Here is a 16,081-nt window from a genome sequence, read left to right as displayed (position 1 = left end):
CGATAAGGAAAAAAAGTCGAGAGAAGCCAGAAGGGAATAATATTCCGGTAGTGGAAGCAGCAAGCAACGCTGTGAGAAAGAAGAAAGAATAATATTAGACCATAGAGGGAGAAGTGAGATTTTCACACGTAGAAAATATGATATATATATATACATGTACATATACATATTGGTAGATTTCAAGATATTCGAATTTCTGTTCGAGATAAATTCGACGTAATCGAGTTATTCTTTCATCTTCTTACATTCCTTTCATAAATTCTTTGCATTATAATAAAATCGATTATTCAAATATCCGGATTGTTCGAACATACGATATGAATTTATTTATAGATATATAAACTTGCACAACTCAAAGATATCCCCTTAATATCAACCCTCCTAATTCCTCCAACGAAGATCACCGACAGTCGAGGCGTTTAATTAAGCAGAAAAGACGCGGGGGGGGGGGGAAGAATAAAGCGGTAACGCACGAGACCGATCCTCCCCGAACTTTTTCAATCGCGTTTCAATTTCAATAAAAAAAACCGAGTTTGAAAGTTCATAAACCTCGGCCGGGGGAAATCAGAATGCTAAACGGACCGAAAAGGACTTACTTACTTAAGCGATCTGAAAGCGGAGGATTCGCCGCGGCTTTAAAGATAAGAAGATCCTCGACGACCCCTCGCTCGTTCCTCGCTCGATAACGTTATTCGAAATCGTTCGCCAAACCGCGACGCGTGCTTCGAATCGTCCCTTTCCCGAAGAAAGTAGCAAGAATCTCGCTTATTACCCCATTATTCACAGCGAGTCGATCGTTTTGCCGATCCTTCTCGAATATACACCGCCCCTGACTCGGATCTCTGTATATAACACAGTATAACTCGCTCCTTCGTCAACAACGATATTTCTCTTCGAATTGAAAAGGATGAATTCAGCAAAAAGGGACCGATCTCTCTCCTCTCTTCTTCTAAGGGAGACCCGCCTCGATTTACGACTCGTAGCGGTGAGACGTCCTCCATCCGACCAACCGGATTTATCTTCCGGTTCACGCGCGCGGATTAAACAGGCTAAATAAAGCATCCTCCTCCGTATATATATATATATACGCGGGAATACGGTTAAGGGAAATTCATTTTTCACCGTACGTTATATGGCGTGTACGTGAGAAAAATTTGGTATCTTGCTCGGTTGAAAGGCTCAATCTCCGGATTGGCGGAGATGTGGGAGGGGCGCGATCCGTCTTGGAGACACTTTAGCCCGCGGTGCATCCGGATGAATGGTCGTATATAATTCTGGGGCGTAATTTTATTTTAATCGCCGCCAGGCTTTTCCCGGGCTGTTTCCTAACCCCGTTTTTTCTCGAATCGATCGAATCGGTTACGATATATAAAAGGGGGAGAAAGGAAAGGAAAAGAAGAGAAAAAGAGAGAGAGAGAGAGAGAGAGAGAGAGAGAGAGAAGAAAAGGAAACGATTCGAGAAGTTGGCGAAGATAATTGGGTTAAATTATCGGGGGTGGAGGGAAGAGGTTCAAAGAGAAATGGAAGAAAAATGTTAAAATCATTTCATTTTCTGAATTCGAAATTGTTCGCGATTAAATCTCTCGCGAAGATTTATTTAATCCTCAACTTTCTATACATTAAACTGATTGCGCCGGGTTTCTCGTTTAATTGATATTTACGAGTCCGTGTAAACGGAACGGGCTCCGTTGAAACGATATTCCGCCAAGGGAAAATTATTTTCTATAATTTTATCGTACACATCGTGTATGCTCCATCTCTAACTACTGATTTACGATACAATACACCGGGACAGGATTACTCTCGTCGCGTGATATTTCCCGTCGCGTGAAAAATATTTCCGACGTTTCGACGATGTTGGATCGAAAAAAAGAAGAAAGGAAAGAAAGAAAGGAAAAAAAGAAGAAGAAGGGAGGGAGGAAAGGGGAAAAAATTTTTCGACGAAAAATCGCGCGCGCCCGAAGCGAGCAGGCTTTCGCTTCGAATGAAACTGACTGGTTCAAAGGAGAAACACCGAGCCTGGCACTTTTAATTAATACACACTCGCGGTGCGCTCGCTGGCGTCTTCATTTTCCCCGCTGGCTTCATATTTTGCCCGGCTTGCGACGTTAAACAGGTCGCAACATGGTGGATGCGAGCGGATGATTCGCGAATCGCCTTTGCCGATAAGGCGATTACGAAACAAAGTTCTCCATAACCGTGTCACGGCGTTTATCGAACATACACGCGGCAATCCATCCAGTTGTGCAGCCGATAATTCTTTAAAATGGTTGAAATCAGCCAGACGCTCCCCTCGACGCTCGTTTCCACGATTTATAAAAACGACGTGCAACTGGTGATGAGATCGATATTTATTTATACGTTTGAATTAAACTCGATGCAAATTTGTTTCATTTCGATTCGAATGGTAAGGAAAGATGGCTCGTTTCAATATTTTCAAGAAGGTTCCCGAAACTTTGTATAAATAAAGTGCAAATTGTGGAGAATTCCAGTTATGAATATGCATTTAGATTGAATTGAATCTCTCCTAAGTGTTTAGTATAATCGAATTATGGTGGTTAGAAAGAAATTCATTTCGGTGAATTTTTTTAAGGAAAATTTTTTTTCAAGAAAATCTAATTGCTGCTTGATATCATTGGTTTAAATTTTGACGAGTCACGAGTTACGAGTTCTCTGTAATAATTTTTCTAAAGGTAATTAATTAATCCCGCTATTTGAATTTTGGCTATAATGTAAAGTATAATGGCGTTAAACAGTGGAATGGAAGTTTAGTGCACGTATAAATCATAACCAATTTGAATATTAAAGTGTGATAATTTATTCCGGTGCTTGTGAAGCCACTTCAAACCTTATAATAAACACTTGCAAATTGTGTGAAAATCTGCTTATAAATATGAATGTCAAAACTTGGGCCGAATCGAAATCTCTTTTAAGTATTTAATATAATCGAATTACGCGAACATCTGAAACGCGAATTTCAATTGATTTCTTATAATAAATTTAGAAAAATTATAAATCATAAATAATTTTATTTTAATTCTTTTGATCATTGATATACTCAAAAATGTTTCAAAAAAAGATCCAACAAAGAAAAATGATATCATCAAAATGATACAATCATTCGTTGATCATTGCACGATTAGGCATAAAAATTACAACTTGCAAGAATTAATTTTAAATCAATAAAGAATTTCAATCGATGAGACACTTTACGTAACATCTTCGTTTCGAAATAATATTCATAGGAAATTCCTGCTTTCAAAAAATACCGCTTCTTTCCTCTCTCTAAGATAAAAAGAATACAAATTCCATTCAACTTCTACTTGAGACGTTGTGTCCCATCGCTACACACTTCACGGTACAAGCGAACAAATGGATTCAGTGCGGAGGAGGAGCAGCGATTAAATATCGCACGAACAATTAAGTTCCAGCGAGGAAACGAAAGGGCGGAAAATATCTGGATGGTGGATCGTCGCGGAGGCAAAGGAGGCGTTTAAATTTCTAGAGACACGCTTCGCGGCGAGGATCTTCTTCTAATCAAACACGATTCTTGTTCACTGGCTAATTGGCCAGAACACCAGGCTGGATAAATATTTATTTCTCGATACCGCGTTATTGAATGTTTTAAGAACAAGTTGAGTTATTTATCGGTGCAATGAAAATGGATTAAATCGGCAAAACGTAGACGCGAACTCTTTCTCCAACCGTTTCGTTTCTGCGAGCGTGGTAGAACTATAAAATTGTGAAATATCAACTTGCCCATGAACGCTTGCGTGCATTCGGCCAATATTTCGCGACGTAAATGTTGCGATTTTCACGTCGCTGTATTTGGATCATTTAAACGGGGTTCTTTTTTTTTTTTTTTTTTCTTCTTCGTGTGACGAAGTAACTCGCAATTTAATCATTAGGAATCGTTGGAAAGTTGTTTAGTTGGCGAAATATTATGATTTATTTTTTGTTAATGCGAAGATTATTTTTCTTTTATTATTATAAAATTATAATTCGAATAGAATAATCAGGTAACCGTTTAAATAAGATTAAAGGGCGTGTTGAATATTTTGAATATAAGTTTCTTTCGATATAAATATAATAAGAAATTAGATGGAAAAAAATTCAAGAAGATTATTTGAATGATGATAAATATTTTAAATATATCCCGGAACTTTTAGAAACGTAAAACATAAGATACAGTAGAATCTCCATTATCTGAACGTTCTACTAATCGAAAATTCTATTATCTGAACTATACACCACCTATAATTCCAACAATGTAAGTAGACGCTTTTCCTTACCGCAGCAGTGATAATAAAATTTAATTTAAAATTGACATATTCACATAGTATCTATACGCACAATAATATCGAAATCTAAAATATATACTTAGCAATTTTTTAACTTGAAATGAAATGGAAAATACTTAAGAAATTCATATTCAACTTTATTGCAAATAAGAATATTATTTTTCCCAAATATAAAATAATTAATTGCTGTCCCATTATTCGAATCTTCCATTGATTCGTACAAATACACTGCTATAAATTGTCCATTCCATTTCAATTATAGGATGACTCCATAAAATCGAAATAAACGAAATAAAACGGACTAATATATCTAATTGAAATCGATCGACTCCACTTTCGAACGGGAAAATTTCTATTGAAACACGTTGCATTTATTTCCAGATGAGGTGTATGTTCGAAATCGCGGCCCTTTACTTCCTGTTGCTGTCGATCGCATCCACCTACGTGGTCTCCGTGGCCGGTTACAAGGTGAGTATCGAAGCCTCTGCGTTGTATCGTTTAACATAATTATCGTGTCCTCGACACGAACCCATTTATCACGAGAGCAAAGAACGACAGTGGGAGGAGAGGGATGAAATCGTTCACGCAACTTCCCTCCACAACACAACCCATCCCTTCCAGAAAACGCACAATATTTCCCTGAAACGAAGTTACAGTTCGATCTGGTTGCACCCTTCGAAATTCTTTTTTCCGCATCGTCGCCTTTTTTCCTGTTGGCGGAGCATCGACGAGTTATCGACGAGGAGGGTGCAGAGCGAGGAACGGAGAGGCAAACAAGAAATTACCAAGAGCAAATGCTGGAAGGAGTTAAAAAAGAAAAAGAAAAAAAGGAAGAGAAAGAAAAGCGTGGAGTGGATTTGTTTCGAGAAATTCGAGCAACAACAGCGGTGATTCCTTGTTTCTTTCGTTTAATCCAGCATTCGGTTGCTCCTCTTCTGAGAGAAGAAGAAAAAAGAGAAAGGGAGAGATGAGAATGGCAAGAAAAAGTACACGAGTATAGAAATGTGTTTGCACTTGCGAGTGGTCGGCGACAATGGGGGATGTAACAAAGGGTAGGCAAAGAATCGTTCGGGACATTGACAAAGCCTACCCTCGCCGGGGTGCATCGGTGTATTTCAACGTCACTCGCCTGACAACCCCTGCTCGAAGCAAGAAATGGCATAACCGGCTCTTCCTTCCAATAGATTCCAGCCAGCGCACATTGACCCACTTACTGGTAATGGTAATAATCGATCAAACTCAAACACGATTCAACGAAATAGCTCGCGTTTTCTATTAAAAGAATGTTATTTAGAACGTGACCCAAAACTGTGGATAAATACGCGTATACGTATGAAATATACATGCGTTTATATTATATCGTTTATTACCATATTCGGGAATTATTTATACGCGTGTTCGCACGCGCCCGCGACGAAATTGCGGTTATATTCGTACAATATGTACGTATACACGGCCGTAATAATATTTGAATGCAATTAGTGCGGAAATAAACGAATTTGGTATTTGAAGAGTGAATAAAACGGCCGCGTGTGCACGAAATTTTAATCAAAAAAAAATTTTTTTAATTTAAAAAAAAAAAAAAAAAAAAAGACTAGACAACACGCTGCGCGTTTCTCAAATCATTGAACTGAATTAGAATTTGGCCGGGTTATATACATAAAATTCCTCCGTGCGATCTATCTAAACTTAAACGAGTTAAGTGTTATCACACATAGAGAAACTTTTGTTTTCTAATAAAACTTTGTAATTAATCCATTATCCTCTTTCTTGCAAACTTTCGTCAGAATTTTTAAGTTAAGAAGAATTTTTCTTTCCTGCCAAGACTTTTGCGTCCGACTGTACACTGTAATCCCAATCAGACTCCAGGCCATTTCATTTTTGGGCCATTTCGCGATATTAAAACTCATCGTCGGCCATCTAAAAAAAAGTGTGATATATCGAGTTGGAATGGTAGCTAACGCGAGCAGAATAACTTCAAGATCGTGGAATATTTCTAAAATATTGAAAACGTGTCTTCGAAAGGGATCTTCTCAAGTCGTAGATTTTAAATCGATCTTCAAATTTGAGAACTCGTTACCGAACTTCCTCAACATGATAATAAGAGTCTCTATCATTGGACCATTTCGAAGTTAAAGGGGATCACTTTGTTGTCAAGCCAGCCCATAACTTAAGATTTCGTGATCAAACTGGAGTGTTGAATCTAAAATGACCGAGGAGGATTGTTCCTCAACCGTTGAAAGTAGTCCATGGCAAGTTCTTAAGCTGGAGGCAGTCCCAGAAAGGTCGTCCTTGACTCTAAGATTGTTCGTAAATCCCTCGTTTCTGCAAATGGTTCATAGTGAAATCCCTCGATTTTTATGCGATCTGTGATAAACCTCTCAACCCTATCCAATTTGAATTTCTTTTGACTCTGTGACAATGTTATCTAGCTCTATACAATCGAATCTATTACACGCGTGTAATAAGCGTGTGTCCTATCTCTCCTTCTTTTATCTTCAAAACGAAACAGCGAAATGATATTTCTTCGCTCGTATCTATTTTTCATCCTTTATAGAATTTAGTTCGTGTTGCGCTGCTTCACTTTTCAAGTTGAAAGGGTTTGTAGCAATAAAAAGACAACATGATACGATAATGAGCAATGGATACCATTGCACGTGTTACAAATGCAAAATTGAAGCTTTTGTTTTTTAAATCCTCATTTATTATCAACGAGAAATAGTAAAGGGAATATCTCATTAAATAGAAAGTACAAACCGTTTCTACTACTATCTGATTCATAAAGAAAGTTTGATTCATAAACTCAATGCAATAAGAATTTATTGCGAGCTTTACCATATACCATATAGCCAATAAAAATCGAAATAATATCATAATACCGATGGATCTTGAACTAGCTTACAAAAACTCCTACTAATAAGCTGCAATGTATTATTGAAATATCATTACTTCAAAGTTATACACGTAATTCAATTTCTATTAACAAATCATCCTTCTTCAGAGGACATATATTTATTACATCCGAATAAAATCGATATTGGTTTGAAAAAAAATTAAGAAAAATATACTTCATTCGGTGTATTCAATATTTCCTCCCTCGTACAAAATCGCAGCGTGTGAACATCTGACTTGTCGTTTGCTCGAGCTGGCCCCTCGTGTTGCTGGCCATTCCGCTAATGTTGACCGGAAGTGTTTGTTCTGATGCATGTGCAGCGGCATACCCTGGACAGACCGTCCCGTGGATCGTGTAACGGTGTAGCCCAACATAATTGTTGGCGTGCCAGAATTTACCCAGCGCATAGGTGGTTGGATCGGTGCCGGCATTTGTCCTCCCACATGCGGGAGGATAATTCTCGGCGCGGCCTGAAGCGGATTTGATTGCACGACACCCATGATAAATGTAAATGCAAACAACGTCTGACAACTGAATTCGAGCCTGTGTAAACTGACTAATTTCCATCGCTGTTGTTCTTCTCATTTCGTGTCTCCCCGACGACTCCCCTCTCCCCTTCCTCAACCTATATCCTGTACACACCGCTGGACGACGAATCGTCTCCTCCTTTCGTATCGTATCCTCTCAACCTCGATATAATCGTATCGTACCGTTTTATCGATTAATTACCGCCGCCATTCGAGAAATTGCCACGGCAAAACGCAAAGCAATCCCTCCCCTGCAACATTTAATTATCTCGCAGGAAAATAATAGCACGGTGATCCCGTGCACGAAGGGCTGTACTTACGAGCGTTAAATTTCGCAACATTCTGCTCCTAGCTCAACTAGTTACCCCCTCCCTTATCTTCTAATGAACGTCTAAACGTGTAGCGCCCTTTCTCCTCGCATTTACTTACTCCAAGTTTGCGCCGGATCCATCCATCGTTTGACAAAGCGTTCCGCGGGATTTGCGCGGGAGAGCGAATCCATCCGCGATAAAACCGCGCGATTCCTGTGGAATGTTCGCGTGTTGTGTTGTTAAAATCCCGATACGCCGTCGGGCACGGCGTAATCAATGGCCTCGCCGACACCGTTAATCGATAATCCAAAATAACACGCTTTAATACGGCAAGTCGAGGAACCGACGAAATAGGTGGCCGTAATTGGAATGCATTCCTGGCTCCTCTGTGAATCGCAATTTTTGATTCAGGGAGAAAAAACGAATTGGCTATTTGTGTGAACGATTTAATGAAAACTAATGGTTAGAAGAAGAGCGTATGAGATGTACGTCGTTGATTCCTCTGGTTTGTAATTTATGCGTCGTTGAATTTCACGATCCAGTGATTATCCTTTTTTCGGGTAATTGAACGGTGAAAGTTCTGATATCGTGTTATTTTCTTTTGTTTTAAACGATAGAATTGAACGTTTCTAAGTTCACTTGTTTTTCTTTTAATTCTAATTGAAAAAAATCGTACGATCTCATAAAACTTGATAAAACGAAAGTATTTATAGAGTTGTAGAGAGATAAATTATATATTTTTTTTCTTAATAATATTGCGCGTTATTACTCGATGCTTAATGAGTTAGAGTTAAGATTATTAAAAATATAATATTTCTTTAGAATGAGAATACTTAATTACTATCGATATCATTATGTTCATTTCTTAAAACAAGTATTGACAAGTATCTGTTGAATTACATAAAGAATATCTCGAAATTGTTAACACATTAATGAATAAAAAGATAGGAGTATGAAATGGAATGGCAATATATGTCTCTGATATTTAATCAAGATTTTCGATATATGATAGCAAAATTTTTTACCATGTTTAAAACTTAAATAAAAAATAAAAAATGCAATGATTTTTCACAATAGCCGCTCTCGCTCATTAACGTTCTTTTGTTTAATGGACGATTTTTGTTCCCGCTGCAACAGGAAGTTTTTGAGTATGAATATTTCAATAGAATTTATCCCCGTTTATCCTGTAATTTGCCAACAATGAATTTGAGAAGAACTGGATGCTTATTACGAATCCATAGTAATTATATACAGAGCGTAATTTGCGTATATTTGATTGTTAAAAAAGTGATTGTGTTGTTATGTATTTAAGATTCGTACTGCATTTATCAACTTCGTTGTTTTTTTTTTTTTTTTCTAAAGTTACACCATCTCATGTTATCATTATTCTAATTATTATCAACGAGAATTATTTCTTTTGATCCAGGCAAATTTTTTATTTTCCTTGATCTTGTATTTTCAAATTTACAATTGCAATCAGAAACGATATTATTCATTTATTTCCTATACTATTTCCAAATTTCTTAAGAAACGACACAATATTTCAATACTTTTAATTTCTTCTATCTTTTCACTATCGGGACAAACATCTAGATACTCGCGGAAGAATATATTCAGAAAGTATCTGGGATCGATCACGAAAGCAACGAAACCACGGACAATTCCAACGGAATCCGCGAGGACGAGGGGAACTGCTTGAAGTTTAATGATTCTTAAAGACGAGTTTCCATGCTATCTAAATTAATTCTTAAAGTTCCCTCTCAAAGAGTTGTTCTCCCTCGCGGCCGGTAATTTCAGGGAGTAATTGAAAACACCCGTTCCGTGAATGAACAATTTTAGGCGACGCTAATGGAGATACGGAACGCCGCTGCGTCCTCATAAATTTCTCTGTGAAATAACGCGGCCGCGGAGGATGAATGGTCTCTAAAACTACTCATATTTTCCAATGTCACTCTGATATTTCAGCTTCCTATATTAACCAACGGAACCAAGCAGTGTCCGAACCGAGATCGCTTTGAAATCCAATTTTTCTTTTCCCTTTTTTCCTTTTTCTTCTTCTTCGCAAAGATTGTATGCCACACACATTTTAAATGAAAAATCCAATACTTTAACGATACTTTATCGTCTTTCGTCCTTTTGGCAAGAATTCAAAACATCAAAGATCGAAAGGAATTTTTTTTAACAATTTTTGGAAATTCTAGATGATGAGAAGCGATGCACATTTCCATTCATAAGTCATACATTCATACGGATGATATGGACGAGTGAATATCGTGATTGTAATGGGATATTGACATTAATTAGTTACATCGAAATATTATATTTTTATAATTTCATCGAAACATGAAGCAATAATAATAACATGTAACATTTATTAGGGGGAATGAAAATAGGGTATATCATGTATTATTACGTCAAAATACAATAATATATCAGAGTGATGGACAGAGTAATGGACAGAGTCCAAATTTAAATCTATAATGTAACTTTGCTTTAATAGCATTAATGCAAAAATTATAAAAAAAACGAAAATAGAATAACGTCGTTGTGTCATATCGAGATAATATTTAAGAAATATATAAATCTTTGATACTAACATCAAGCGATAACAATAAAACATGTATATGATATTTATTAGAAAAGATGTAAACATTTATTAGATTACACGTATTTTTATATTAAAAAAAAAATATATATATTAAATAAAAATATATTAACAATTGATAATCCAAAATAAAATTTATCACAAGTCCTCGTCTTTTTCAAATTTTACACGATTGTGTACGGATTTACACAATTAGATGGGGAAAAAAAAAAAAGGTATTAAAGAAATATTTACTCATTTATAACAATGATATTTATAAAAGTTTACAAATTAATTCGTTAATAACTGGTTGATAATTTTACGCTTAACAAATTAACAAAGTAGCCATTGACTCACTGTGGATGGGGCTGTGGATGGATAGACAAGAGAAAAGGCTCGTCTCGGGACAATTTGTTTATACTGTTTATTTTATTTCGAATGGTTCGTCGAACAAAGGATAAAATTAAAGATGAAAGACAGATGGAGAAAAAGAGAGAGAGAGAGAGAGAGAGAAGGATCGTTTGATGCGAAAGATACGAAGGAGAAGCAATCTCCTTCTTCCCGAAGCATCTTCCCGCCGGCTTTTTTAAGAAGATTAATTTTCATAGTGGATGATGTTTCGTATCAACAACGGATCGGGCACAAAAGAAATTACTTGGGTAACAAAGTTTGCTAATAACGCCTCGTTCCTTCTCTCCAAGCCGACGTTCGACGTTTTTAATAAAAATGGAAAAGAGGCAGCATCGGTTGCTCTGGTCAAACGTGAGCGAAATTCCGTGAGTTCTTCTTGGAGAAGAATGGGGCCGCGTCGCGGTATACACCCCTTCTTCCCCCCTAGTATCCACGACTATGGGCAAAAGTGGTCCGCTCTAATTTTCGTTAACGATGCAGCCCCCTTTCCCTACGAAGCCCGATCGTGCCTAATCTGTACGGTCGATCGTGCCCTCTCCCCATCATCGATTCTACCCCCCCGCGAGGAGACTCTTTCTTGACCGCCTCTCTCTCGCGCCTTTAACCCAGTTTCCTAACCGCGCTTCTTACGTATGCATTTTTCATTCGTTTCAGCACTCGAGACGACACCGAGACTTCACTGTGGCCGAGAGTTACGATGCGTCATCCTCCAACAGTGACGGCCTCTCGATGATGACGATACCGCCGTCGATCGATCGATCCTCGATTCCCGAAGAATCGTATCTCGCTGAAAGTAAGTGGTGGCGGTTAATCAAAGAAGGTTTAATTAAAAAAAAAAAAAAAAACTCGTTCCACGAAAACGGAAAATTTCATTTATTTCATTATTTCTCGTCCCCGTTTACATTATTCGTTTGCCCGCGTTTTTCGTTTCCCCTCGAAAGGGGAGAGAGAGGAAAAGGTGGGAAAATAAAAAATATTTTCGCGCGGGATGGGACGGAGGAGGTGGTGAAGATGCGTCTGGAAAGTCGAGCCTTCGCGAAATTAACGTGGAGGCCGCCTCTTTCTTCTTCGGCGCGAGAGAAATGAAAATTGAAAGACTAACAAACTGGTTGGCATGCCGGAAGAAATTAATGAACGCGTTTATACGCGGTGCGCATTTGATACCTGACAAGAATAATAAAAAAGAAAAGAAGAAAAATTCTCGCCATTCTAGTTATATGTACCGTGAACGCTTTATTCGTATAGCCACGAATTTTCTAAAAGCGAATTTCGCCTTATTCTTTCGATGGCGGGAACGCACAGCTTCCCCGGCTGAACATTTCTTAATTAAGCGATTACACCGATGAATGTATAATTTCCGAATGTATAATACCTGCTATTCAGATTTTCGCGGTTTACTTCGAACAATTTAAAATATGAGAAAATGAAGGAAAAGAGAAACGTACTCTCGCTCAGGCAGTTAGTACTCGTCCATTGGTGACAATGAAGATTGTCAAGTAATATATTTTAAGGATGAAACACACAACGCCGGTGATAATCAGCGCGCCAACGATCTGGATTGCTAGTAAGATCTTCGTCTTGTTCTCGCTTCTTTTATTCTTCTCGTTTTAATCCCTGTTTCGAAGGTGATACCTTCTTCGTTCTCCTCTCCTTCAAACTAAATGATACGAGGCAAGAATCGCGTAGAAAATTAGGGCAAGCATTAATATTATCGCGATTACGTAGAATATAGCGCACATCGCCCGTCAAACTTCGTGTCTCTTATTTAAGAAAGAAAATAATTCGATTCGCGTGCAACTTCGCGGATAAATAAAAATACATAACAAATACGTACATCGATTTTTGGACATGGTTACATTGTGAAATTGAAACACAGCCGACGAAAAAAAACAACGTTGCAATTATCGACGATTTATATTAAATATCAAAAAGAACGATTGAAAAACTCGTAACGCAGCGCGAAGATACGCGTCGTTGTTATTGCCGATGCGATTTGCACGAAACTTTGTCGTGAATTTTACAAATTTTTGCGTAATTTTTTGCAATCTCGATCATAATTGCTCCCTTTTTTCTTTTCGAGTTAAAGATTAAAATATATTGCAAAAGCCAGAAAGAGAAGCAGCATGATTATTATTGTTATTACGATTATGTAGTACATCACGCACATCACAATTTTACTTGGTTAAGAAATAATTTGATTACGCGGTTCACTCGGGTGCAATTTCTCTTTTCAGATGAATAAATGACATATGACGAAGATACGTCATTCTTTTGCTATGATCACTTTGAACGCTGTCCAATGAAAATCGATTGTAATGATCGATGATATTAAATATCAGAAAGGAATTGAATTTGTACATGCACGAAGATCGTTCGAAGCTTTGTCGTGATTTTTACGAATTTGCGTACTAATTAGCGTCAATCACGGCTGACCCACGCATTGATTGCAACAAACGTTACGCGTATGAAATATTTATTCTATAACACTGGACATGAGACGATGAAAGTCGAGAAAAACAAATTTATCTGTCGTCGGTAACCAAGAATTCAACGATATAACAATACGCACACAGCGATTTATGAAAATAATATTCGAATAATATTTTACAGAGGAGAATTTATCTAAGCTAAAAATTATAATGAGAATAATGAGAATGTATAAAAAGCGTAATAGATTATTACGCATAGAGCAATTTTTTTTGTTGACAAAAAATCTCTTTGAAGAAGTTAAATCAACCCCTAAAATTTCGACATCTTTTCATGTTTTGAACGCAATCCAATTTTGCCTGGGAATTTTTTTTCCTTTTTTACAATAGAAATGACAAAGCAATTAAATTTTGAACATTTTACAAGTTCAAAATTTTATTTCGCATCATTGCAATATATTTTAAGAAATGAAAATACATTGAAATTTTGATTTTACTAAAAAATAAAAAAGAAATATTTTCGTGAATCATTATATATGTGTTAGATAATAAAAATATATTTGTTAAACTTAAGTAAACGAGAGTAATGTAATTTCGAGATAAAAATCTCAACTAAGTTGGATAATATTTATAAAATTTGCGAAACATTCATTGTGAAAATATATTGCAAAGGGATCACAAAAATATTTAAACATATGTAATACTCCAATTATGAATTTTTATGCGACTTTCATAAATAGCATTTCATATTTCAATAATTTCCCGTTTTAATAGCGTTTTATTATGTATTAGAATTATTTAATCTTCTGTCCATTTCAGATTTTAAATATTCATAAGACTAATATCTAGATTTTTATGATAGAAAAGTTACAACTTAATTAATCGAGTTTCTAATAATTAATGAATAAATTTAATTTTCATCGATGCATTTTTATCGCTCAACATTTCAATATACGAGCTATAACGTACAATTTCGTACATACGTGTATAATTTTACATGTTATGTAAAATTCGAGACGAAAAAAAAAAAACAGAAATGCCTCTCCAATACAATATTCTTTGTTCAATACGCAATTCCTTTCCATCAAATCTGTAATAAAAGGGACTCGAAAATTTAAACGAAGTCCTTCCTAATAAAATATTCGAGAGTCTCTTTGATGAATAAACGAACTCCTTAAACGAAGGACAAGGAGATCGCGAATTCACGAAGGAGAAGGGATGAAAAGATATCTGTGCCTCGAGATTTAAATAATTTCACTTATTCAATACGTGGACGAATTCGATTCAATTCAACCGACCCTGACGTGTACGAACGCGCAACGATCGGAAAAACAAATCGCACGTGTATTTGCGGAATCAATCGCTCGAGGACAGCTTTCGATGTTGTTCGAAGCCAACGGCGAAATCGTGACGTTTCTCTCTCCCTCTCCCCTCTTATTTTTCTTTTCAGGCTCCCATGCGATCGATCCCTGCGCCTCAAAATATTGCGGGATCGGCAAAGAATGCGAACTTTCGCCGAACAACACAATCGCGGTGTGCGTATGCATGCGAAAGTGCCCACGGAGGCATCGACCTGTTTGCGCGAGCAATGGCAAGATCTATGCAAATCATTGCGAGCTTCACAGAGCCGCCTGCCATTCCGGATCGTCGTTGACCAAAAGCAGACTCATGCGATGCCTACATCACGGTAAAAATTGTTGATTATTATTATTAAATTGTTACGTGTGATATCAATGATATTTTTTTTTAATCAATCCTATTAACATTTATTAATCATAATATTAGAAAATTAAGTTAGGTATAAATTGTACAATTACAGTTTGAAAAGAATAATCAGACGATTCGATGATTCTGCATTTAAAAGAGTTCTTTAAATGACAATTGAATGATAAAAAGTTAGATAGAAAAATGAAAGGTGTATAAAATTTCATGAATGACAAAGTGAATGATCCATTTTGATTATTATTTTATAAAAAAGAAAATCACGAAAATTGAATAAATGAAGAAGATTTCTATCTGTGTAAAATAGCAAAAATAGCTATTATCATCGACACCATTCTATTAAAGTGACGTTTTAAATTATCACGTAGAAATTGACGAATGATTAGTATGATTAAATTAAAATAACCATCTCGTTTTTCCAAATTAATCGCAGATATCGAGAATGCTCACATTCGAAGAACTTTACACATGAACAGAACATCCCTCAAAACGAGCAAGATTGTATCTTATCCAAAATCTAGGAGCCGAAAGAAGGGTGGTTTGAAAGATAACTTGATACCAGACAAGAACGACTCCGACTCGAAGGAATGTTCGAATCAAGAATACGAAATTATGAAGGTATATAATAATAATTACTTAAATCTTTGCCTTTGTCATATCTTCATCATCATTGATACTTATTCTTCCATTGCAGGACAATTTGTTGCTTTACAATCACGCGAGATTAATGTCGCAAGACAATCATAGCAAAGAGTATCTCGTCAGTATAATGTTTTCTCATTACGATCGAAACAATAATGGCAATTTGGAACGCGAAGAATTGGAACAGGTAATTTTTTTTTTTTTAACCTCTTCGTGATTTTGAATTTATTCGATGACTGTAGATATTTTTTATTATATTTACAT

At 36.5% G+C, this 16,081-nt stretch overlaps 1 protein-coding gene and 1 long non-coding RNA gene across 4 annotated transcripts in view; one reads left to right on the top strand and one right to left on the bottom strand.

The window, feature by feature from the left end:
• The window catches only part of Fstl5 (follistatin-like 5), a 61,147-nt gene that overhangs the window by 40,669 nt on the left and 4,397 nt on the right, over window positions 1–16,081 (top strand). For all 3 annotated transcript variants that reach the window (XM_012493246.3, XM_031919764.2, XM_012493247.3), the window contains 5 exons: window positions 4,683–4,769; window positions 11,682–11,820; window positions 14,904–15,140; window positions 15,609–15,793; window positions 15,870–16,004. In XM_012493246.3, coding sequence (XP_012348700.1) covers window positions 4,683–4,769; window positions 11,682–11,820; window positions 14,904–15,140; window positions 15,609–15,793; window positions 15,870–16,004 — 783 coding nt within the window. The remainder of the gene's footprint in view (window positions 1–4,682; window positions 4,770–11,681; window positions 11,821–14,903; window positions 15,141–15,608; window positions 15,794–15,869; window positions 16,005–16,081) is intronic.
• LOC147657060 (uncharacterized) lies at window positions 10,647–13,309 on the bottom strand. Its single transcript, XR_015293172.1, has 3 exons — window positions 12,862–13,309; window positions 12,473–12,684; window positions 10,647–11,814 (listed from the first exon to the last, which is right to left on the bottom strand). It is a non-coding gene; the product is annotated as an uncharacterized LOC147657060 (long non-coding RNA).

Source organism: Apis florea, unplaced genomic scaffold, assembly GCF_048593485.1.
Source record: "Apis florea isolate Af1SG1 unplaced genomic scaffold, ASM4859348v1 contig_3326_pilon, whole genome shotgun sequence".
NCBI classification, from domain to species: Eukaryota; Metazoa; Arthropoda; class Insecta; order Hymenoptera; family Apidae; genus Apis; species Apis florea.
Note: the sequence above shows the minus strand (reverse complement) of the source record. Positions and strands in the feature narration are given on the sequence as shown.